Source organism: Corylus avellana, chromosome 4, assembly GCF_965113065.1.
Source record: "Corylus avellana chromosome 4, dhCorAvel1.hap1.2, whole genome shotgun sequence".
Lineage (NCBI taxonomy): Eukaryota > Viridiplantae > Streptophyta > Magnoliopsida > Fagales > Betulaceae > Corylus > Corylus avellana.
Window position 1 is genome coordinate 31,800,364 of NC_142493.1, and position 23,943 is coordinate 31,824,306.

Consider the following 23,943-nt stretch of genomic DNA (forward strand, 5'->3'; position numbering starts at 1 on the left):
AACGTGCAAGGTGCAAACTAATGGGTAATCCTATAGTATCATACATTGTAAGCATAATTTGTCTTTTTTTATAAATTCGTATTGATCCAAATATTATTGTCACATTATTTTAATTATATATTAATATACTAAATATTATTCCTCTTTTATAAAAATTAAGTTGAATTAAATTCTTTTGACCCATTTTGGACAGAAACTCTATCATTATGAATATGCACCAGAAAAGCAATCTTTGGATATGTCAATGACTCAATGTCACCAACAAGATCAATCAGCTGGAACAATTAGTTTTACTATGTGGATGAATAATGATCAATATTTATGCTTTTCCAATTCATAGCAAGCTTCCGGAAACGTTCATTTGTCAATTTCTTTTTGGACAGAAATTTTCTCTACCCCAAAGGATAGCTCAATCGGTTGGAGATTACGTCTCATGAAGCGGATGTCACTAGTTTGAATCCTTCTTCCTCCTCTTGTGTGTACATGTCAAAAAAAGATATTTCTTCCAAACGAGTCTTAAAAAAATATTCTTTTAACCCATTTAAAATGGGTTAGAAGATATTTCATTTGGACTAATTTAGAAGGAATTTTTGTCTTCTTTTTTTTTTGGTTGTTTTTTCTACAACCACCAGCTGGCCGTCAGGGAAGCTTCATTTGACAATGAGCTTTGCATTCAATTTTGGACGTGTCATAAAACCTCGAATTTCCTAATCATGACTAGCAAGTCAATATACAGAAAAAAGAGAACAAAACATTAAATTGTATATTTACGTAAGGACAAAACTTTCATCAAAATCCTGCGATCCATTTAAAATAGTGTCAAGTGTTTATAAATATTTAAAATGTACATTAAATTCTTAATGTCATTATAGCAGTTTATTAACTTAAACTAAATTTAATGTGTCTTTTAAATATTTATAAACACTTGACACTATTTTAAATGAGTTGAAAAATATTTATTCCAGACTAATTTGAAAGAAAATTTTGTCATTTATAAAATATGACTTTGCATATGATATGACGATACCAATAGGAAAATTTGAGTTTGGTAACAATTTTTAAAATTTTTCTGTTTTCAAAACTGGATATACGCACTTTTTACAAAAATTATTAACAAACAATTTTAAAATATTGCAGAAATAGAGAAATTATTTTATAATTGGAATTTTGTTTTATTGTATTTAATAATAATAATATATATATATATATATAGTTTTAAATAATATAATAATATATTAATTATATGACAAACATCTACATTATTAAATTGGTAAAATTCGATATAAACTATAAAATAATTATTCTCAATTTTCATCATGGACATTTGTAGCACTTACAAATAATAAAATAAAATTAAAGTGGTCAAAACTGTTTGTATTAACTGAAATAATAAGAAAAGGCCAAGAAATGTCCCTCTTCGGACCTCTCAAAATTATATTAAACGGTAATTTCAATATTAAAAAAGACCGCATTAAAGTCAGATAGGAAGTAGGAACAACCGGAGGCGTTAGAACCGGAGAGAAGTCCCCGACAATTGTCCATTCAAAAGCCCCAATCTGCTAACCACATCCTGTATTTTAGTTTTGAATAAATAAGATCCGGGACGAGAAAGGAATCTATTAACTTATATATTTGTGTATATATTTATTTATTTATTTTCCCAGGAAAATGTTATATAGTCTCTGAGAAAAAAAAGGAAATTTTCCCGGAAAAAAAAACGGAGTTCAAAAGAATCAGAAAAAAAAGTAACTGACCTTGCCGGTGTGTGCTGTGGATTGTTGAAAGTTACTTAAATTTGTTATCCCTATTCTTTTTCCGCTCGTGATTCTTGCCCTCTAGGGTTTTCTTTTTTCCTTGATCCTTCACAGCCTCATAATACTACATTATCGAAGTTATCCACATTCCAATTTTTGTTTTTGTTTTTGGTTTTCAAAGATTTAAAATTTGGGGATAATCTTAGCTTAGGTTACATAATGTGAGTGCCTTTTGAATTGGCGAAATCGGGGTTTGTGACAATTGATGTGGAGGCAGAGGGGATGAGGTGTGTGGCGGAGATATGGAGGTTAGATCGGAGAGTATACAGGTGCGGTGCGATAAGCTGCCGGCTCCGGTGATTCCGAGGACGCGGTTGCAGTTATGGTTCATACGAGTGTGCTCGAGCATTGTGCTCTGGACGTGTTTGGTTCAGCTCGTGGCGGTCGGTGGGCTATGGCATCCGCATCTGCTCTCTGGGATCACCAATCGGATGTCCCAGAGGGCTCAACTTCGCGTCGAAGAGGTGCGATCGCTGCCGCCTACTCTTCCCGCAAGTGAGTTCCTGAGCCCCCAAAGCTCGTAATGTTATTATGTCAGTGATCAGGATTGATTGAATCATTATTATAGTCACTGCTCTATTTATCTCAGTTTAGTACTACATGAACTATATTGGGTATGACGTACATTTTGGAGTAGTTTGAATTTATTGGAGGAAAATAATGTTACAGCATTAAGTCGTTGAGGAATGAATAATAAATGTTGGGAGATGGATACTTGAGAATACTGAGAAGCATTTCTCATGATAAAAATATGGAAGTTACTTGGCTTAGGAGTTGCATAAGTTCTCAAAGAGGTGCCTTATGGTCTTCTAAAATACTAGTGCATTCCATGCATTCACAAGTAGTTCTCTTCTAGGAGGCATATGTCAAGGCCATAATCAACTTGTAATTTGTGCGATTACTTCAGAGGTTGGAACTTGGAACATCTTCTGGTGCAATTCAATAATATTATATTTTGGCATGTGAATTCCATGCTTTTTAAATGATGAAAGTTATCAATTTTTATTTTTATTTTTTTTGCTTGTAGAATAAGATTGGAACTCCTGATATCTTGCAGGAAAGTATAAAAGTAATGGTTTTCTTAGAGTGTCCTGCAATGGAGGCTTGAATCAAATGCGTTCAGCAGTTTGTGCCCTTTTCTCTTTTTCTTTGCCCCTTTTTTGTTATCATATGTCAATTTGTTGATTTGGCTACTTTGGCATTTCAGATATGCGACATGGTGACTGTTGCTCGGCTTTTGAATCTCACTTTGGTTATTCCAGAGCTTGACAAGACATCCTTCTGGGCTGATCCTAGGTGTATTCATTGTTTCGGTTAAAAAGAAATGACTTAATTTTAAGTCTTAGCATTCTTTCTACAGTACTTAAGACTTAGTTACCTGCTTTTGTGGCTGTTTTAAAATTTTAAACCCTTTCATTATTCCTGCAGTAATTTTGAGGACATCTTTGATGTGAGACATTTCATTGATTCACTAAGAGATGAAGTGCAAATCATAAAAAGGCTGCCAAAAAGGTTTAATAGGAAATATGGAGTCGTACCATTTGAGATGCCTCCTGTTAGCTGGTCAAATGAAAAATATTACTTACAACAGGTTTGTGTACTTTTCACTACTTTGTATTTAATCGACGAAAATCTATGTTACTTACCAAGTTCATAGCTTACAGGTAGATTTATCTTTGATCAAGTTATTGAAAATACTTCTGCCCCCTGATTTGTTAAGAATGAAATTGAAACTTGAGCTTGACTTGGCTTGTTTGATATGTGTACCCTGACCAAGGTTCTTGATAGACCCAAAAAATATTGGAAGTCTGTTCATTTTTGGTGGAAGGGGGAGTAATGACCTTTGTGGAGAAGGTTCTTTGAGATTTGAGAAGAATAAGGTCCCATTTAATTCTTCCTCTTGAGCTTTCCCTTTTTCTCGTGGATTTTCTTAACAAAAGTCTGATATGAGGTTATATGGGATCTACTAGGACCATGAGGATTAAGGAATCCTGAATAGTAATTTATTAAAGAAACTTTTTAACAAACCAAAAAAATTATTGGGAAAAATACAAAATCAGTCTTTGTGGTTACACCGATTTCCAATAGTTCCTTGTGGTACAAAAATGTTCTGAGAGCTCCTTGTAGTATGCAAAAATAACAAATAGGTCCCTGCACTCAACTCTGGACTTTTTGTTATAGTTTAGATTATTATTGGTTTATCGTGATGTATTTAGACCTTGTTCAGTATCAAGACAGTCAGCATAGCATAATTCCTGGCATCCATCTAATTTTGTAATGCTCCTGTACAACATGTTGCCATAATGGACACGGGAAGGAGATGCTGCTTAAAGGAATCTTTTACACATTTCTTTAAGGGCAGCGTTGGTTCCTTCTTTTTTGCGCCTTTTTCTTTTGGCTTGTCACAGAATTTCTTGTCTAGATGGGTTGATTTTCAGGGGTCATTACTTGAATGATGTTTACCGAGAGATAATTATTTGCTGATTATAGACTCACTCTGAGATTGTTAATATCCTCTCCTTTTGGGGACCCCTTATATAAATCCAGTGGTACCACTTCTATTTGGGCTAGTGTGATTATCAGTTTTTGAGGTTTGCTTTGTAAGGTGGAGTATGTCTACATATATGTTCAGAAAAGCTTATAAAATTGGCAATGAATGTAATTCTACAAGTCAATATGTACCTACATGCACGCATGTGTTCATTTGGAAGTTTTAACGAGTATCGTTTTAGAAGTATCAGTTTGCTTTTCCTGTTTTGGTGTCCATTTTGTATACTTCCTGTATATTTAGGGGTGCCTTTCACTTTTTAATAAGACTGGGTATTACTTATCAAAAAAGAAAAAAAAAAAAGAAAAAGTTATTAATATACCAATAGAGTCAAGAGAAAGTAGTCAGTATCTGTGACCTCTTACTGTATTATTGTCTTTGCTTTCAAACTACCTCTCCCCCAGCAAAAAGGAAAAGAAGAAATGAAAATTCCTGTCAATCTTACTAGTGTAGTGCTTAGCTGCTTATGTAATTACAATTTACAAACATTGGTTTTCAGTAATAAGAGGAAAAAAGAAAAGAAAAAGAGGAGTACAATTCAAGGACATTGATAGTTTGAATAAATGGAAAATTCCTGGTTGCTTAGCTAAAATTGAGTGGTTTTGGGTTAAAAACCTGTTTTCATTTAATCTTCTTGAAAGTGCTCCCCCCGGCAGAACTTTTTGGGGGTGCAAAAGATATTTGTTTGAGGAAGTCCTTTAACAGTGGAGAGATCACTATTGCGTGCTTGGTCTCTATAAAAAATCCATTTGTAGCAGTGGCACTTGCATGACCAAATTACGATGTCAGCACCAATTAAGTTCGGGCTCAGTATTAAAGGTGTTAATTTTAAGAACTCTGCTAGCCTTGTAGTTATCAATAATCATGTCAGTCTTTGACTTTTTCTTGCTCCGCTGCACTGAAGAGTAGCTATTTACCATTTCCAGTTCACTTCAACGCAAGTCAGTGCTCCTGATATTAAAGTGAAAGTGGAGTAAAACCCAATATGGGGATATCAATATAAACATGCCCCCCCTCCCCCTTTTTTTTTTCTTCTTCTTCCCCCCACCCACCAAACATGCCAAGGAAAAGTGAACTGTGGAGTCTTTTGATGAATGAATGTATTGATCCGTCTTATTTTGGTGATTCATCCTGATCCTATGTCTTTGATTCCATTGTGCAGATTCTTCCACTTTTTGGCAAGCATAAGGTCTTGCACTTTAACAAAACAGATGCACGTTTGGCAAACAATGGGATCCCACTTGATCTTCAAAAACTCAGATGTCATGTTAATTTCCAGGCACTGAAATTCACTCCTCAGATTGAGACTTTGGGGTACAAATTGGTTCGTATGCTTCAAGAAAAGGGACCTTTCCTGGCTCTGCATCTAAGATACGAGATGGACATGTTGGCTTTCTCAGGTTGTACTCATGGCTGCACTGAGGAAGAAGCTGAGGAGCTCAAGCGGATGAGGTTTGTTGTTTGGGAGTTTACATTTTTTTAAAAAAAAAAAAAAAAATTTATCCCTTCTGGAATGCACATTTGAAGAACCTGACAAATGTTTTTTTATAAGTACACTTTGCTTATGAAGTGGTTAACTTGTAAAAGAGATTGTCCAGTGAATATTTGCTAGGTGATGTGCAGAACAAAGGGAAAAAAAATTATAGTATGGTCATAGTTTTGTGTCAAATGATCTGGAATTTTTTCTTTATTATAATGCATCATGTATTTGGAAAGGATGCCAAATCTGTGATGATTCAACTGGATAATCAGAAATGGCCTAATCGAGCAACTTCCTGTCTAGTGTCTAGTGTCTAGTGCAACAAGTGTGGTTCCTGCCTTAGTTGTTTCTGAATCTAACTCAGGGTTCTACCACTTGGAGAGGAAAGAGATTTATTTATGATCCCTCCTGACCAAACTGTATTTATTCTTTTCGTCGAATCTATAAAAGTGTCTTACGGTCAAAGTAGTGTGTATTCATCATATTGCACCTTTTTCATCCAGGTATACATACCCTTGGTGGAGAGAGAAAGAGATAGTGTCAGACAAGAGGAGAGCACAGGGCTTGTGTCCTCTGACACCAGAGGAGACAGCGTTAATTTTGCAGGCATTGGGTTTCGATAAGAACACGCAGATTTATATCGCAGCTGGTGAGATTTATGGCAGTGATCGGAGACTCGCAGCACTAAGAGCTGCATTTCCACGAACTGTGAGTCTTTTTCTATTCTGCATCTTGCCTTACTTTTTTCTCTCTGTGATTCTGCTTGTGATATTATCACCCTTTAATGGTAGTGAAAACCATTCTGCTTTTGTTCATTGTCCGTGAGTTATTCTAATTAAGATGACCTCGGTGGTAACATATTGAAACCTTTCCAAGTGTTTTGATGCTTGTTACATGCTGATGATCAAGCATGCCTTTTATGGGTTTGCCTTACCCATATAATTGACAAACAGTTGGATCATTTAGATCATTTCTACTGCACTTTATCTTTTTTAGAGAACCTCATCAGGGCTCCATCAAGTGGTTGGACCTAACTGTAGAATATGCCTGTTTGTTCTTATTGAGTATTTGTATCATCTCCCTTTTAGCTTTAGCGATAAGCTTCTTGACAGTAATATATGAACTTCCCCCATTTTGTTTGCATATGATTCTTCTAAGATCTGAGACCCCATAACAATTTTCAGGTGAAAAAGGAAATGTTGCTAGCCCCAGGGGAGTTGCAACAATTCCAGAATCATTCATCTCAAATGGCAGCTTTAGATTTTATGGTTTCAGTAGCCAGTAACACTTTCATTCCCACCTACGATGGAAACATGGCAAAAGTTGTGGAAGGCCACCGCAGGTTTGTTTGTATACCCTTCTCATAAAGGTGGACTTTTTCGATGATGTTGAAGACATTTCTAATCAGATATCTTGCAGGTATCTTGGGTTTAAAAAAACCATCCAATTGGATCGGAAAAGGCTTGTAGAGTTATTGGATATGCATCAGAATAGAACACTTTCATGGAATGAGTTCATAGGCGCTGTTCGATTGGCTCATGAGAAAAGAATGGGGCAGCCAAGGCGTCGTAGGGTTACTGTAGACAAGCCAAAGGAGGAAGATTACTTCTATGCAAATCCGCAGGAGTGCCTTTGTGGGGGAACAAATTGTGATGACTTGCTAGGCCCTGGCAACTCAAGTAAAACAAGGTGACTGCAACCACTGAATTTTTTCGTAGATATGGAGAAGAGAAGGCTACTAACCATGCATATGCGCGTAACAGAAGGTTTTGCACCGAACGGCAGAAAAGAACAGTTGAGTGCCCATTTGAGTGTCAAAAATGTTTATTATTATTATTTGTTTATATATTTATTTGTTCTCGTCCGGTTGATGTGTTCATTGGCTTTCATATAATTCCACAGTCGAAAGATATCCGATATTGTAGATCATTAATCATTGTCCCACTCGAAAGGCTTGTTCGGAATCAGTGATGAATGGAAATGAAGCTAGCATTGCCTCCTGGCTTATTTCCTTTTTGGGGCGTCCATATTTGATGGGAATGGGCAGTCCTAGCCTACTTTTGGACTAGGTTTTTGTGAACCAAAAAAAAAAAAAAAAAAAAAATTAAGAGTTGGTTAAAAGTGACACATCAACATTATTGAAATAATTGTGAGGTAAAATGTGACAAATAACATTTTTCAAATTTTTGACATGATATATTGTAGTCATGCAATCCAAGGGCTTGTAGACATTTCAATTAAGCTTAATTTGTAATGTACATGTCACTGGAGGGTGATTTAGTTATGGTCTGGTTGATCATGCGCCATGCTTGCAAAATCTATTAACATGATCCATTTGATGATGTCACCTATGGGTTAGGGGTTTGGATATGCTCTGGTCATGACACTTGTTTGGATTGTGATAACAATAAGTGCTAGTTATGTTACATATTAGAGATGGTAATTAGTGTTATGTATCAAATTTGAATTATGTCAAGACATAAATATTGGACTATATAAGTTAGCTCTAATATGATTAGACTATTCAATCCTAACTCATTAATTACATATTGAGTACGGGTCGAATTCTTGGGTGGAATAAAAAATTGTCACGCCTAAATATCGAGTGTCAGATTTGAGTTTGTCAAGGCATGGTTACAAGACTATATAGGACAATTCTAATCCGACCTATTTAATTAAACTAGTTAAACCCCTCAACCCTAATTTGCAAAGTTCGTGTTAAATTTGTGTCGTCTTTACGGTTCATGTAAAAAATTGTTAATCCTTCTATATGTTAGCCATTAAGAAAGATTGTAGCTCAACCAGGAACTTCTTGCTGCTCTTGAAGTACAAGTGTAAACTGGGCTGTAGAAGTAAGCTCAATGGATGCTCAATCGCACACCCAATTTAGACAATTGAAGAGACTACTGCAGCATATAAAATGTTGTCTATTGGGTGTTTCCTTTTCTCCCCTCTTAAGAGAACTCCAGAAACTGCGTTTCATTGAGGTACCAATCATAGTTTAGGAGTGACAGACTTAGCTCTAGTTGGGCTCCCAGAAGATGATATCACCTAGCTCCCCACATAGACCAAGATCCTTCAACCTCCTTTCTTGGTAATACTCCAGCTCATCCAATTCTGATTCCCTACCCTTGAAGGTCTCATCAATTTGATGGAGCACCTTCTTCTCCCCTTCTCTTATTCCAACTGCGATTTCTAGCCTTGGATCGAGATTTTCTCCTTTTAACTTCTCATCCTGCAATTCAAATATCTATTTAGTTATCATGGGTTCAGACTGATTGGGTATTAGAAGGCACCATTGCTCTCAAATTGCAAAAGAGTTTTAGTTGCCCTGAGGACCAGGGGAAAACGCAAAAGAGAAAAGAAAAAAAGGGCCGTGGCTCCTGACAACGCCATCAAAGGACGTCAGTATAACATTTTATTTAACAATTGATATGCTTAGCTGATTCAAGTAGTTGGGACTCATTGAGCTGAGGTATTATTAAAACAAGCATCATCTTAAAAGGTGAATATCACTAAGATGCCACATAATGACCTACCATTATAAATGCTGTGCATGGGATGGCATTTACCAAGCAGATATCTGATACAACCTATAGCGTGTGTTCAGGAGACCCTAATATATAAAAATTTCATATTTTTTCTTTGGCGTGAATACACTTCACCCACCACCTGTGGTTGAGAGGAATTTGATTTGAATATGCGATATAAAAAACTCAACTTAAACTACATAAAGTCATCCTTATGATGTGAACTCCTGATACGTTGAACCTATTTAACTATTGGTTTTCTGCATCTACTCCATATGTATGTATAACACATGAAAGCAATTGATAACATCACATGAGAAGTAATTAGTAACCAGAAATTAAATGGAGGGCAAAAGTTTACCTCTTCAATGGTGGTATGATAGGCAGAAAGAGCAGATTTGCATGCATCTCTGACCACTTGGCATATGAGCTCTTCATTGGCACGGCTTACAGGCAACTCAAGGTGGCCCCAGACAGAGTTTCTGAAAATAGATTCTAACAAGAAAGCATCGGTGCTCCCAAGTGCTACCAGCCGCAGATATTGAAGCATTGTTGGCGGAAGTGGACGGTCGAAAACAATGTCGAAGTACGCAGTCTCACCCATACCATTTGACTCAGCAATGTCCAGCTTGTCCCCAAAAAATGGGTCCGACTCAGATATTTCTAGTGTTAGAGTAAAAGCATTGCGATCTGCCTTGGATTCTATGAACCCATAGTCCAGAGCCAGGTCAGCGTTGCTCTTGTTTATGTCGTATTGGATCATAACCTGTTGACATAACTTCCAATTGTCACATATTAACAATATAAAATTAGACCTCATTCATAAGGGAAGGGTTATTCATGTAAACTTGAAAGGAGAAGTCATGGATTTCAAGATATCAAAATGGCAATGTTTCTTAGTTCACTCCTTATTAGTATCGACTCATGATGCCCACTTCTTTTGGCACATATCACCTCGTCTCAACACAAAATGACTCTAGATTTATAAATACGTATTCGGCATTGATGTTGTCCAACTTGTCGATGATTCTGAAATTACTATGATTTATGTCAAATAGAAAAAAGCATATGTGCTCAGATATATGGGATGCCAATGGAACTGGATACAATAAGAAACATTGGAAACTTGAATACTTCACCTGCTCACCAGCCTTGACAGAAACAGGGGTCCGTAGTGAAAATAAGGTATCCCAAGAGAAGAGACCTGCTGCTCCTTTAATCTCCCACGCATGATCTTCTGTGGTTATGCTGGGGCTATGGTTAATCTGATTCATAAGTAGGTCCTGATAAAGTTAAATTTCCAACTAGAGGCAGTGTAGCGCATCACATGAAAGTGGCAACAGCATTGCCTGTAGTGACCTATTTTAATCTGATAGTGAATCATGACCTGTGTGAAAATAGTAAATACACCCTTTATTTTTTTATTTTTTTACTTTTTTAGTAAAGCTTTCTGGGACACTTCCTTGAGACCAAAGTTCTATGCAAGTGCCTCATATGCAAGCATCACCTCTTCACTGCTATTTGTAACTCAAGTAGGTTGAATTAAATTCTATATACTCTTAGTGACATTCTCGAGCATGCATTTATGGTATGTCCAATGCAGCTTTTAGCCAATCAGTTTTTAACAGGCTTCAAGTTCATGGAGATGATCAACAAACGCTAATTTCCTTTTTGCATTATTAAATAATTAGTTCCAGAATAACCCAAAGATGTGGTTATCATGGAAAAATATAGATGTGATCAAAATACTCAGGATCCATGACATTTTTCTTAAAAAAAAAATTTATGAATCTTAGGGTCCATGACAAATTGTAGGAGGAGACCTTATGTCATTTTTTCATACAGATTAGAGTTACTGATAATTCAGAAGTCAGAAAGACTGCCACTGAAAACTAATATGAAGAGGGAAAAAATGCTTTACCAAGTCTGCAAGGGGGATCAAAACAAGATTTTGACCACGTAGGCGTGAAAATGCCCTTGATCTGAGTATTCCAAATGCCCAAAAGAAGTCATCCAGTGTTATAGGAGATGGAAAAATCTGCTTGTGAGGGGATATGATTTCTTCTTCCACTTTTAGAAATTCATTTTGCACATATTCTTTCACACTCAACGTCGTGCTCAAAAGTTGAGTTCCTGGAAAAGTCAGTTCAATCCAAGTCAATAACAAAAGGCAAGATAAAAGGGATTCTGCAGATCAGATTATGACATCTATCATCATCAAAGCCACATTACGGTCTTATACATTACTTAAGGAAACATGGGCGAATTTCATCCATTGGCAAACCAAACAAATGCAGTTGAATATTTACATTAGAAATTTCGAAATGAATATAACATAGTCTTCACATATAAGAAGACACATTGGTTAGGGTAAAAAGACTTGGATTACTTCCGTGATAGCTTCAAGTCTCCCATGGAGTTAAAGACCATTTTAACCTTCCACCTCCCTCCCGCAATTACTAATCAATATTCAAAAAAAAAAAAAAAAAATCCCTCCTAGCATAAATTATATCTAAAATGTCACACCAATGCACTTCCATTCTGAAATGTGGCTCCACATGAGAACATTATTGCCTTTTTAAGCCTGACTCAACAACCATCATGATTTACAATATGCTCAAACCGAGTAAGCAATTTGCACAGGCCATAACTTTCTAGGTTATGTCCACCATCACCAACAATATTAGTTCGTGTCAAATACTCACTAGCAGCACCATACTTATGCTATAATATATGCTCTGCAGATGAAGCTAACCATAGTTGAAACCTTAGAAAGTTTAAAGACTGAGCCTAACATAATAATTAAACTTGAAAGATCAATGCTAAACAGCAACTACACTGACCTTGAAGTTCAGCCAGCTCCTCTTCTGACCTGCACTGGAGCCATTAAACCACATTCATCAACCCCACAATATCAAATCCATTGAAAACACGGAATTCCAGCATACAAATGCCAGACAACCAAAAGTAAGCCAAACCCACCAATATATAGTGGAATTCGTGTACTCCGGAAGAACATCGAGGTAATAACGCCACGGAGAGTCGCTTTTGAGCTTCTCTCTGATCAGAAACAGAGCCACAGACACCCAGGGCTTCAAGTCGCTACACACACTCCCAATCTCGGAGGCGGCCACAGCATCTGGGTTGATCCACAACCTCTTGGGGACCTCCAGAACGACCTCATTCCGAGCAAGGTCTCTCTGGGCAACGAGGCCCAGGCCTTCCTGGACCAGAGCGGGCCTGGCCGGAGCCTTGGCGGACACAACGCCTTCGTCGCGCAGCCATTGCCAGAAGGTCTGGACGTTGGGCGGCAAATGGGGTGAGTCAATGTCGGAGCCAGGTTTGTGAAGTGAGGTAACGGTCACTGAGAGAGGCCTTGGTTGTCTTTTTGAATGGGTTAGAGCGGAAAAGCGTTTGAGGGTTTTGGTAGGGGAGAGGAACGCTGAGGGTGGAGATAATGTGAAGGGATTGACCATTGTCTCTCCCTCTCTGCTTCGATCTCTCTTCGTCTTTGAGCTTATCAATGTGATGAGATGAGATGAGATGACATTGTGGGTCGATTTTATAGCTTGTGGCTGTGGATTGCCTTTTGCCATTCCGGGCACCTGGAGCCTGGACCCTGGGTGATCTACGATGCTAATTTTCCATTCAAGTTTCGCCTTCCTGGGCTTGCTGACTTTTTAAGGCCTTCTGCTTTGTGGCTTGGGCTTGGGCTTGGGCTTTGAATCTATTCTAACCCAACCCTTTTTTTTTAATTTCTTTTTTTCTTTTTAATTATTATAAGAGCATGTTTGAAAATGCGTTAAGAAGCAAAGTTTTCAAAGTAAAGCTTCAATTTTCAAGAAACAGTTTCAAATTTAATTTTTTTTTAAAAGTGTGTTTTGACCATTTTTATAGTAAAAAAAAGTCAAAGAAGTACTTCTAATTGTTTTACCAAACATGTCAACTTTTTGTTTGACCCAAACAGGCTCACTTAAAAATATTTTTTTACTATTTCTCACGTAATCTCAAACAAGTTCTAAGCCAACTTAAATGAAAAAAAAAAAAACAATCAAAGAATTTTCTAAGAACAACTCTTCTCGATGCAAAAACAAAAAGAGAAAAATCATGGCATCACCACTAGTACGAGAACAAATAGTATTTTTGAACTAGAGATCTCCGATTTATAAAACGTAGTCTCCAATCGATTGAGTTACCCTTTTGAGACAATTGGTAGTTCAACATAAATCATGTACGATACCAAATAAAATGTAACTTTTAAAATTATTATTAAATTTTAATTTATTGGTGATTTTAAAAATCACTTCCCGTCACATCAAATTGTTAAGAAACTAGTAAATAGAAAATTGAACCAGTCATTATCTTGGAGAAGGATCCCCTCCAGTTGAATTCAACTGGAGAGGAGCCCTTTCCCAGTATCATTTGGTTGGTGTAGTTGATGTCAGGTTTATCATGGATTCATGGTCAAAGAAATTTTGTCATTGAAGAGTCATAATTAATGAAATTGAACTAGTCATTATCTTGAAGAAGGATCCCCTCTAGTTGAATTCAATTGGAGAGGAGCCATTTCCCATTATCATTTCGTCGCTGTAGTTGATGTTGGGTTTATCATGGATTTATTTTTTATTTTTTATTTTTTTTGACATGTCCACATAAGAGACGGGAGAGAGGAGATTCGAACTAGTGACCTCCGCTTCATGAGGCGTGGTTCACAACCGATTGAGCTACTCCTTGAGGACGTTTATCATGGATTCATGGCCGAAGAAATTATGTCATTGAAGAGTCATAATTAATGACCCTTTTTAGTTTTTTTTTTTTTTTTTTTTTTAATTTTACTAAGGGTAATTTCGTCATTGAGGAAAACATTGACAATTTTTGATAGTTTGGGAGGGACATTGTCAATTGAGTGGTAATTTGAGGAGGTTATGTGGACTTTTTCCAAAATATTTAATTGATATGTGAGTTGAATGACGTTAATTAACCTCTTTCAAATATATATTTTTGTAAATTTAATAGATTCAACATTAAATTTATGTCATTCAACGATGGTAGATGGACCTATCAAAACATGTGGACATAATATCGGAGAAAAATTCAATGATGGTAGATGGACCTATAAAAACACGTGGAAATAATATTGGAGAAAAATCTGATCTAAGCTTAGGTTTGACTATTCCTGTGGACTAGAGGCTCAATATCTGTTTGAAAACTCTCAATGACGCGGCAACTTCACAAAAAAATAAAGGTTATTTATTATATTCATTTCACATTGAAAGTAGCATCTTTTAAACATTTTTTTTAAAGTAATTGATATAAAAAATCATTTAAAATATGTAATGTCAACCGATATCAAACGAATGTGATAAATAAGTATAAATAATAGCATTACTAATAACAAAAGAAAAATATTAGGAGAAATTTAGAAATTGAAAGAAAATTTGCAACAAATAGAAAATTATTTGTCTGTCAACAAATAAATCACAACTCTTTCGGTTATATTCCTTGTAGCTCTCCTTATTTTATAATAAGCTCGGTGCTTCCATATTTCACTTTCATAGAAAAATAATTTTTTCAAAAAGTGTCTTTTAATTTTTCTTTGTGGGGCTCCCTAATGGAAGCCTCCTTTATTAATGAGTGAAAAGTCTGGAAAAAAAGAAAGAATCTGCAAGGTCTTTGTGGAAGAAACAAAGAAAGAATCTGCAAGGTCTTTGTGGAAAAAACAAAGCTGCAAAGTCTGTTTAAAACTCTCACTAAGGAAAAGTCACGGTTGGTTATGTAGCTAAATGTGATTAATATGGTATAAAATTTTAAATTTTGTTAAAAGTGAAAAAAATGTGGTAAAAAGTGAAAAAAAAAAAAGAAAAAGTTTTGTACTATTTTTTTTTTATTTAAAAAGTGAATGATGTGATTAAATTTTTTTTTTTTTTTTTAAGAGAAAATGATGCATGAACATTATTGAGGGAAAAAAAGGAGTTGCCAAAGGGGCCAAGTATTCCAATTTCCAAGGAATATCATTATAGAAGATCTAAATTCTAAAGGCAAATTTGGGTTTTTTGAGTAGTTTTTAATTTTGAGAAATGTTAGGTATTTTTCTAGTATTATTTTTATTTTATGTGAATATTATTTTTTAAGAGAAATGATAGAGACATAACTTTGGCCTAACTTTTCTCTTAAATAGTCATTTAAAAAAAAAAAAATTATGAAGTAATAACATCCTGTCTTTTTTTTTTTTTGGTATTTTTTTAAAGTATTTTTCCTCAGAAAAATTGTCATTTAAAAAAAAATGGTCATTATTCTGAAGAAAAAGACCTTTTTTTTAAAAAAAATATTAAATAAAAAAAATGACCACATAAAATGTTATTTAAAAAAATGACCATATAAAAGAAAAATTGGACCAACGTTGTGTCTCTATCATTTGTTAAGGGACTAATAAATCTAGTAACTTTTTTTAAAAAATAATATCCTCTTCGACAAAAAAAAAAAAAAAAACCGAAAAAACATTTGAAGAACACTAACATTCCCCTTTAATTTTATTTTGCAAGTATTTGAGTGACTTTGACTTGATGGAAAAACAAGACTTTACGCAACATGTGCATATGGTATATATTGAGTTAGTGAAGGGGTTCTCTTCCCACGCATCAAGTATTCTACCAAGCATCTTGCTGTTTCTTCATCTTTGCAGAGCACTTGAAGGCTAGAAAACATGAAATTTGGGAAGCAATTCACGGCACAAATGGTGCCGGAATGGCAAGAAGCATACATGAATTATAATTATCTCAAAACCCTTTTGAAAGAAATCCAACATTTCAGGCAAAAAAACCGGCCGCCACCCACCCCGGCTGGCCTAAAGCGAAAGGCCACACTTTACAGAGCTTTTAGTGGGCTAACACAGAGACACAACCAACCCACAAGCCCATCCACCCCTGATCACGACATTGAGACCCAAGCCATTCTAATCAAATCGGCGAACCGGGGTGGCTCCCAGAGCTGTCAGACTACGTTCCTCATGGCCTCCGACGATGGCGGAGAATATGAGTTAGTTTACTTTAAGAGGCTGGACGATGAATTCAACAAAGTGGACATGTTTTACAGGTCCAAGGTGGAGGAGGTGATGAAGGAAGCTGCTACCCTTAATAAGCAAATGGATGCTTTGATTGCTTTTCGGATCAAAGTGGAGAATCCTCATGGCAGCTTTGATATGTCGGTAGAGATGTCTCGTCTCGCTTCTGATGTTGCAGCTTCAACTGCTGCCTTGTCGGCTTCTACACCAAGAGGAGCCAGAGCAAGTAATAATTTTTTTTTTTTGTTTTTTTCTTCTTTTGGTATAATGAAGCTATTATTGCTTTAAGAAATTAAAACCAAATGATGTATGATGTATGATTTATGATGTATGAGCAGGAAGAGTTGCGATGGGCATGGATGTGATTGAAGAGAGTGAACAGAGCAGCCATGGACAATCAGAGGCATGGAGTGAGGAAAAAGATGTGAAGGAGACCGAAATGGTGAATTACCAAAAGGTTCAAGTACCGAAGCCGAAGGAGCTCGGGGGCACTAGACCAGCTCCACTGGAAGTGCTTAAGCATGTGAAAATGAACATCACTAAGGAGACTCCTCGTTCAACCATTAAAGGATTTCTCCACCCTTTGCAGACAGAGCTGGAATTCAGTAGGGAAAATCTCGAGAAAGTTGTAGGAAAACTTAAGCTGGCTTTTGTTGAGTTTTACCAGAAGCTTCGGCTTCTAAGGAGCTATAGGTAATCCATATATGCTTGTTTATTTATATAATATATTTAATTAGCTTTCATTCTGTTTCTTCTAAATTCAGATACTATTTGCTATGAATGATACAGCTTCTTGAACACACTGGCATTTTCAAAGATCATGAAGAAATATGACAAGGTACTCCTGCCCCATAAGCTACAAAAATCCATTGCTCTTTCCCTACAGGGTTTGGAAATTGATTTTGGTCCTTATACTTTTAGCCTAACACTGCAGATTACTTCACGGAAAGCATCAAAATCTTACATGAAAATGGTGGATAACTCCTTCCTTGGCAGCTCTGATGAGGTAAGATTTCTATATTCATAATAGAGAGAGAGGAAAAGAAAAAAAAACTTGTATTAATAGAAAGGAAAGTTCTTTTTTTAAGATGATTTTAGTGACATATAATACCTAGTCCAGTGCCTTTCCTTGTAATATGGTATGCCATTTGCCATTGCAGGTTTCCAAGCTTATGGAAAGGGTTGAAGCTACATTCATCAAGCATTTCTCCAACTCCAACCGCAATAAAGCCATGAACATCCTGAGACCGAAGGCAAAGAGAGACAAACATAGGATAACATTTTCCATGGGTACATAAGATCTCTGATGATTTAGGCTCCGTTTACTTCAACGTAAAATGGTTTCTGTCGAAAAATATTTTTAGGAAAGACATTTTTTCTGAAAATATTTTTTGTCGAAAACATTTTACGGCGTTTACCTTGCACATGGAAAATAATTTTTTTTTTTAAATATCTTTTTTTATATATATTTTTTCCAATAAGGTCTCTGCCGAGACCTGCACGGGACTTGTTCAAGACCTCGTACAGACCTGTCCAGGACCTCACCGGGACTTGCCCGGAACCCGCCTAGGACTTGACGGGGACTTGCTCGGGACCCTCTTGGGACTTACCTGGGACCTCGCCGGAACTTGATCGGAACCCGCCTAGGACTTGCTCGGGACCCCGCTGGGACCTGCCCGGGACATGATCAGGACCCACCCGGGACCCGACCGGCAAGTCATGGGCGGGTCTTGGGCAGGTCCAATCAAGTCTAGGGCGGGTCCCAAGCAAGTCCCAGGCGAGTATCGGTCAAGTCTGAGTGGGTCCCGGTCAAGTCCCGAGCAGGTCTCAGTCAAGTCTAGGGCAAGTCCCGGGCGGGTCTCGGTCAAGTCCCAATCAGTTCCAAAGTGGGTCTCGGTCAAGTCCCAGGTAGGTCTTGGCGGGGTCCCGAGCGGGTTTTGGACAAGTCCCTGGAGGGTCTCGGTCAGGTCGTGGACGGGTCTCGGGCAAGTCCTGGGCGGGTCTTGGGCAAGTCCCGTTCAGGTCTCGGGCGGGTCCCAGTCAAGTTCGAGCGGATCTCGTGCGGGTTCCAATCAAGTCCCGAGCAAGTCTCGGTCAAGTCCAGTGCAAGTCCCAGGTGGGTCTCGGGCGGGTCCAGGTCAAGTCCCGATCAGGTCCCGGTCAAGTCTCGGGTAGGTTCCGAGCAAGTCCCAGGCGAATCTCGGTCAGGTCCTGGGCAGGTCCCGGTCAAGTTTCAGTTAGTTCCCGGGCAGGTCTCGATCAAGTTCTGGGTGGGTCCCAATCAAGTCCCAATTAGGTCCCGGGCAGATTCCGGTCAAGTCCCGAGAGGGTCTCAGTCAAGTCTCGGCGAGGTTCTGGGCGGGTCTTGACAAGGTCCATCGATTTAAGAATAAGATGCTCACCGTAAACTATTTTTCGAAAATTAAAGAAGAATTTTCGATCAAAAGAAAAATATTTTCCGTTGACCGTTATTTTACGTTGAAGTAAATACCAAAAAATGTGGAAATCATTTTCTGAAAACCATTTTACGTAAGCTTTAGTATGATTTGAACTTCGTATGGAAAATTTGGATATCCATATCTTTCCCTTGAATCTGGTGGTTGGAAAAAATTTCAGGTTTCTTTGCTGGGTGCACAGCAGCTCTGATAGTAGCTCTTATTTTGATTATACGTGCCCGCGGTATCATGAAGCAGAAGGGTGGCACCCAGTACATGGAGAACATGTTTCCCCTTTACAGGTTTCTTCTTAAACTGGATTTCTAGTATTAAATATCCAAATCATATATACATAAAACGCTTAAACTTCCCACTGCAGCTTGTTTGGATTTATAGTCCTGCACATGCTGATGTATGGCGCAAATATCTACTTCTGGAGGCGGTACCGAGTCAATTATTCCTTCATATTTGGATTCAAGGAAGGAACAGATGTTGGGTACCTTGAAGTTCTTCTCCTCAGTTTTGGTCTTGCAGCACTTGCACTAGCCAGTGTGCTCTCAAACCTTGACATGCATTCGCCAGAATACAATTCCTTCACCGAGCTTTTGCCTCTCAACTTGGTTTTTGTAAGATTATATATACGACTTAAAACCCTTTCTTTTTTTTTTTTGTTCACATTTCTGAACCTAATCCTGCATGTCTTTCCCTGCAGCTTGTACTCATCATATTATTCTGCCCATTCAACATCATGTATCGGGCAGGTCGTTTCTTCTTCCTCACATGTCTCTTCCACTGTATCTTTGCTCCTTTGTACAAGGTAAATGGTGGAAAAATCTAATTATAATTGAACTGTGGTGTGTGTGTGTGTGTTAACATTTGAGACTTTCTTTCCACTGCAGGTCACACTCACGGATTTCTTCTTGGCAGATCAGTTGACAAGCCAGGTTGCAGAATCACTCCACGAATTTCCCTTTTCTTTTGTCCATCCAGAAATTCATTCTATTGATCATTATTTTTGTGCAGGTGCAAGCCCTAAGAAGTCTTGAGTTCTACATTTGCTACTATGGTTGGGGAGACTACAAACACAGACAGAACACTTGCAACAAAAGCGACGTATATAAAACTTTCTGGTTCATCGTTGCTGTGATTCCATACTGGTCTCGGCTCCTTCAGGCATCAACTCAAACTTACCTTCTTCCTTCACTACTACTCGAATGATTATTGCTGCAGCCTGCAGGCACTTATATTTTTCTATATTCCTGTCTCTTCTTCTTCTTCAGTGCCTCCGTCGCCGGTTTGAAGAGAAAAATTATAGGGACGGATATAACGGGCTGAAATATTTTGTGACAATTGTGGCTGTTTGCATGAGGACAGCTTACAGTCTTGACAAGAGATTGGGTTGGGGAGCGCTAGCCTGGATTTTCTCAGCCTGTGCAGCAATTGTTAGTACATACTGGGATCTGGTTATTGACTGGGGGCTTCTGCAACGGCAATCAAAGAACCGTTGGTTGAGAGACAAGCTCCTAATACCTCACAAAAGTGTATATTTTGTAGCCATGGTGAGTAAATGACTTTACATTGGAGAGTACTTTCATAAAAAATCTGACACTAATAATCTTTAACTTCATGATCACAATGCAGGTGTTGAATGTTTTCCTGAGGTTTGCTTGGATGCAAACTGTATTGGGTTTTAAGGTGTCTTTCTTACATGCAGAATCCTTGGTCACCATTGTAGCCAGCCTAGAGATCATTCGTCGTGGGATATGGAATTTCTTCAGGTAAACAACATTTTCAGTCAAATTTTGATATTAAATTTCCTACATGTTAATATACGCTAATAAGAAGTATTGGGACTGCTTGGTGAGAGTTGGTGCAAGTTATAAGCTTCTAAATTTTGGTGATTTATCAGGCTGGAGAATGAGCATTTGAACAATGTTGGCAACTTCCGAGCATTCAAGTCTGTGCCACTACCCTTCAACTATGATGGAGATGACGACAAGGATGAGTAAACTGTCACAGGCTGCATTTTGATTAAAAAAAGAAAGAAAAGCAAACACTATTTATCTCAAGGTTGTATGTTGCTCACATCAAGTGGCCAATGATTATAAGGCCACTAAGCTTTGGTCAAGCAAAACCTTACTTATGATCTTTCTTTTTTGATAAGCAAAAGAAATTTATTAGAAGCGCAAAGGGCACAACCAAATGTTAAAACCAGCTATTCTATTCCATCTTCTTCAAATCTTAATACAAACTATTCATTTTTCCTAATAGAATAGCCATTCCGCATACCAAATAGACCCTTGAGGTATTTTGTGACATGATCTTTCAAATCCAGCTGATTGCATTCTCACAACAAATCAAGGTATTTTGTGACTTTCAAGGTCGCAGAAAGTTAAAACCAGATTATGTAAATCATAAAAGAACCATGCCCGAAAAAAATAGTGTTTCAAAAATTCAAGCAGCCATATGGCAGCGTAGTAGCATACTAAAAGATAACTGATTTGCCTTTCTAGCTGCGATCAGGATCTCAACTCAAGGTAGAACAAGATACTTGACCAGGCTGAGCAGGCCTTTGCAGATCATTCTTAAAACCCAGAATCCCAAAAGACCTGATTTTCCAGAAAGCATAACATTGTCGACAATTGCAACAACCACTTCTCATATCACCGCAATCGACAAACCTTAACTCAAATTCAGAGGGGCACATATCTTTTAAAAATCCAAAATGACATTAAAACCTTTTTTCCAGATAAGATCAACCTGTTAGAGATTTCCATGACTCATGCAGAGAAAAGAGCAATGGACAGTCTAATTACCTAAATAACATAGAACTTTGCAGTACCAGTAGAATCATCATTTTTTAATATTGATGTGTTCGCAAACCCCACAAGCAACACCTGCTAGTCTAAGCGGCATGGAATCCTTTGTACACACGATGCCCTTAGCTACACAAGCTGAGTCTTAATTACTTTCAACCTAAAACAGAGAGGATTACAAAGGGGAGGGGAAAAAAATGTACTCGTGCAACATGATATATTTGGAACAGAAACCCCACCCCTATAATCGCAATCATATCTACAATAACCTACAACAATACCTTGGAACAACATTAGTGATGTTAAATGCAGGAAGTGACAGAAAATCAAACTCCCAAACTCTAAAATCAAGAGCAAATTAATGTGAAATAATTTTCTATAAGGGAAGAGACGTTAAAGGTTTGCAGAAACTCATAAAGTAACAAAAGTCCCCAATAATAAGCTCAGGGCAATGATAAACATGTGGAATGCAGTAGACGCACATAAGGGAATGGTTAAGATGCTCATATTCACCAAGTAATTGCATAAACTAACATGTCCGTAGAGACACAGAAGATGAAGTGCATTATTTGATATGAAATTTAAGCAAAAACATGGATTTTGCACCCCTTGCTATTACAGGTTACCAATTTTAAAGCAATCAAATGGTACAGACACACTAAAAATGAAGGTAGGAATGCAACTAATACAAATAAGTGCAAATCTAAAATTCAACCAATATGCCAACCCACACAAGATAACCAACAAGCCAGACGAGACACAGAAGAGCATTATAAGGGCAATCAATTAAGCATGTGAAGTGCATCGAGGCACAGAAAAGGGAGATGTGTGGACTAGCCATGGAAATCGAATTGCAATTTCACGAAGCTCCGTTCGATAATCCAAATGGAATCAGAGAAAAAAAAAAAAAGGTAACATGGAAGTAATATAACAGAAACCATATACAAAAACAGTTGAACACAGAAGCAATAATAAGGTAAGCTGAAGAAAATGATACTTCAAGAGACCCTTTCTCTTATATCTTTGCACTTTGAGTGTACCAACATACATAAATTTTTTCACTTTTGTTATTCTGAAGCCAAAAAAAGTGATAGAAGCTCAATCACTTCCATTCATCACGATTTCCTAATTGTCTCTAAAAAGGGGAGAAAACTCCGAAATAATTCTCTCTTATCGCCGCTCATACCGGCGAAATGGAAACAAAAAGTACAAGAAATCGATATTTTCATTTCTAATGAAATTGAATAAAAAAAAAAGAAAAAGCACCTAACCGTCTCAATTGTCAATTAGAAGCCTCTCTCTGCTCCGAAACCTTCGAATCCGAACCCGCATTTTGGTCTGAACCCTCAGAAGAAGCTTCCTTCTCCTTCTCCTTCTCCATCTCCAATTCCTTCACGGCCTCCTCCTCGGCCATCTTCTCGGCCTTGAGTATCGGCTCGTAGTAGTCGGCGTGAGCCTCCATGCACTTCTTCAACGCCCCAGTCACCTCCGAGCACTTCTCCACCAAGTCCTCCTTGTTCTTCTCGGCCTCCTCCACACAATTTTCCCACGCTATAAAGCTCTCCTTGCACCCACCCCCCTTCATGAACAAGCAGAACCCACACTCTCCCTCTTCTTCGCCTTCTTCCTCATTCTCAGAGACCTCCTTCTCCGATTGCTCCAATTCTTCTTGGGCATTCTCTTCTTTTGGTGTTCGGGTGGTGTCGATTGAGGGATCCAATGGTTCGGCCGAAGGCGGGTTTTCCAGAGTATTGGATTCGGGGGTTTCCGATTTGGGGTCTAGGGTTTTAGAATTAGAATCGGACATGCTACTGCTTTCTGAGTTGGGCGGCGATCCGGGCCTCTGAGAATTGCTGGGAATCGCCGAGTCAGCGCTGGGACTGTCGCTAGGGCTTGTTGTGGTGGAAGAGAACACGCTTCCCATGGCTGCTTAAAACCTCTAAAACCCTTGCGAAAAGTCTTCGAGCTCTGTTTTATTATTATTATTATTATTATTATTATTATTAAACTAACGGACATCTAGCAGAATTTATTTGAAAAGAAGTCTCTAGGGTTTACACGATGCGTACTGGGCATCCGGGACTCCTCGTGCTTACTACGCAAGTCTAATGATCTCAGCCGTCCACTTTAATTTGGGTGTGGGGAATAAGATGCATAGGATCCTCTCTCTATTTGAACCGAGATATTTCATAATTTATTTACAGATTTAATTTTGTAAATATTATCATATTGTGAAAATATTGTCTTGTTATTTAAAATT

General features: G+C 37.7%; 4 protein-coding genes across 5 annotated transcripts; 2 read left to right on the top strand and 2 right to left on the bottom strand.

Moving 5' to 3' along the window:
- The first annotated feature begins 1,689 nt into the window (after positions 1 to 1,689).
- LOC132178988 (O-fucosyltransferase family protein) lies at positions 1,690 to 7,964 on the top strand. Of its 2 annotated transcripts, XR_015911919.1 has the most exons (9): positions 1,690 to 2,309; positions 2,872 to 2,939; positions 3,022 to 3,110; positions 3,243 to 3,405; positions 5,525 to 5,814; positions 6,346 to 6,550; positions 7,027 to 7,184; positions 7,262 to 7,636; positions 7,745 to 7,964. XR_015911919.1 is itself a non-coding variant. In XM_059591588.2 (8 exons), exons 1-8 carry the CDS (start codon positions 2,057 to 2,059, stop codon positions 7,533 to 7,535), a joined length of 1,500 nt encoding a protein of 499 aa, XP_059447571.1. In that variant the 5' UTR covers positions 1,690 to 2,056; the 3' UTR covers positions 7,536 to 7,964. The 2 variants fall into 2 exon arrangements, 1 of the variants encoding a protein (XP_059447571.1); XM_059591588.2 differs by having other exon boundaries at positions 7,262 to 7,964.
- A 625-nt stretch (positions 7,965 to 8,589) lies between these two features.
- LSMT-L (Rubisco methyltransferase family protein) lies at positions 8,590 to 12,916 on the bottom strand. Its single transcript, XM_059592710.2, has 6 exons — positions 12,355 to 12,916; positions 12,216 to 12,244; positions 11,294 to 11,505; positions 10,512 to 10,637; positions 9,734 to 10,138; positions 8,590 to 9,077 (listed from the first exon to the last, which is right to left on the bottom strand). Exons 1-6 carry the CDS (start codon positions 12,846 to 12,848, stop codon positions 8,865 to 8,867), a joined length of 1,479 nt encoding a protein of 492 aa, XP_059448693.2. The 5' UTR covers positions 12,849 to 12,916; the 3' UTR covers positions 8,590 to 8,864.
- Positions 12,917 to 16,032: 3,116 nt separating this feature from the next.
- LOC132177826 (EXS (ERD1/XPR1/SYG1) family protein) lies at positions 16,033 to 21,244 on the top strand. The gene is made up of 13 exons (XM_059590292.2): positions 16,033 to 16,658; positions 16,771 to 17,125; positions 17,222 to 17,270; positions 17,367 to 17,438; positions 17,593 to 17,722; positions 19,049 to 19,169; positions 19,247 to 19,493; positions 19,580 to 19,684; positions 19,767 to 19,811; positions 19,891 to 20,040; positions 20,148 to 20,426; positions 20,509 to 20,645; positions 20,777 to 21,244. The coding sequence occupies exons 1-13, from the start codon at positions 16,076 to 16,078 to the stop codon at positions 20,874 to 20,876; spliced, it is 2,373 nt and encodes a 790-aa protein (XP_059446275.2). The 5' UTR covers positions 16,033 to 16,075; the 3' UTR covers positions 20,877 to 21,244.
- A 1,430-nt stretch (positions 21,245 to 22,674) lies between these two features.
- Positions 22,675 to 23,648, bottom strand: LOC132179306 (uncharacterized). The gene has a single exon (XM_059592011.2). The coding sequence runs from the start codon at positions 23,605 to 23,607 to the stop codon at positions 22,966 to 22,968; it is 642 nt and encodes a 213-aa protein (XP_059447994.2). The 5' UTR covers positions 23,608 to 23,648; the 3' UTR covers positions 22,675 to 22,965.
- Positions 23,649 to 23,943: the final 295 nt, after the last annotated feature.

Coding starts and splice junctions, on each gene's coding strand:
- LOC132178988 (XM_059591588.2), top strand. CDS start 2,057: ATGGAGGTTAGATCGGAGAGTATACAGGTGCGGTGCGATAAGCTGCCG. Junction 6,551..7,026: donor GAGCTGCATTTCCACGAACT/GTGAGTCTTTTT, acceptor AACAATTTTCAG/GTGAAAAAGGAAATGTTGCT. Junction 7,185..7,261: donor GTTGTGGAAGGCCACCGCAG/GTTTGTTTGTAT, acceptor GATATCTTGCAG/GTATCTTGGGTTTAAAAAAA.
- LOC132177826 (XM_059590292.2), top strand. CDS start 16,076: ATGAAATTTGGGAAGCAATTCACGGCACAAATGGTGCCGGAATGGCAA. Junction 19,812..19,890: donor CAGATCAGTTGACAAGCCAG/GTTGCAGAATCA, acceptor ATTTTTGTGCAG/GTGCAAGCCCTAAGAAGTCT. Junction 20,041..20,147: donor ACTGGTCTCGGCTCCTTCAG/GCATCAACTCAA, acceptor CTTCTTCTTCAG/TGCCTCCGTCGCCGGTTTGA.
- LSMT-L (XM_059592710.2), bottom strand. CDS start 12,848: ATGGTCAATCCCTTCACATTATCTCCACCCTCAGCGTTCCTCTCCCCT. Junction 10,139..10,511: donor CTGTCAAGGCTGGTGAGCAG/GTGAAGTATTCA, acceptor TTATGTCAACAG/GTTATGATCCAATACGACAT. Junction 9,078..9,733: donor ATCATACCACCATTGAAGAG/GTAAACTTTTGC, acceptor TTTGAATTGCAG/GATGAGAAGTTAAAAGGAGA.
- LOC132179306 (XM_059592011.2), bottom strand. CDS start 23,607: ATGGGAAGCGTGTTCTCTTCCACCACAACAAGCCCTAGCGACAGTCCC.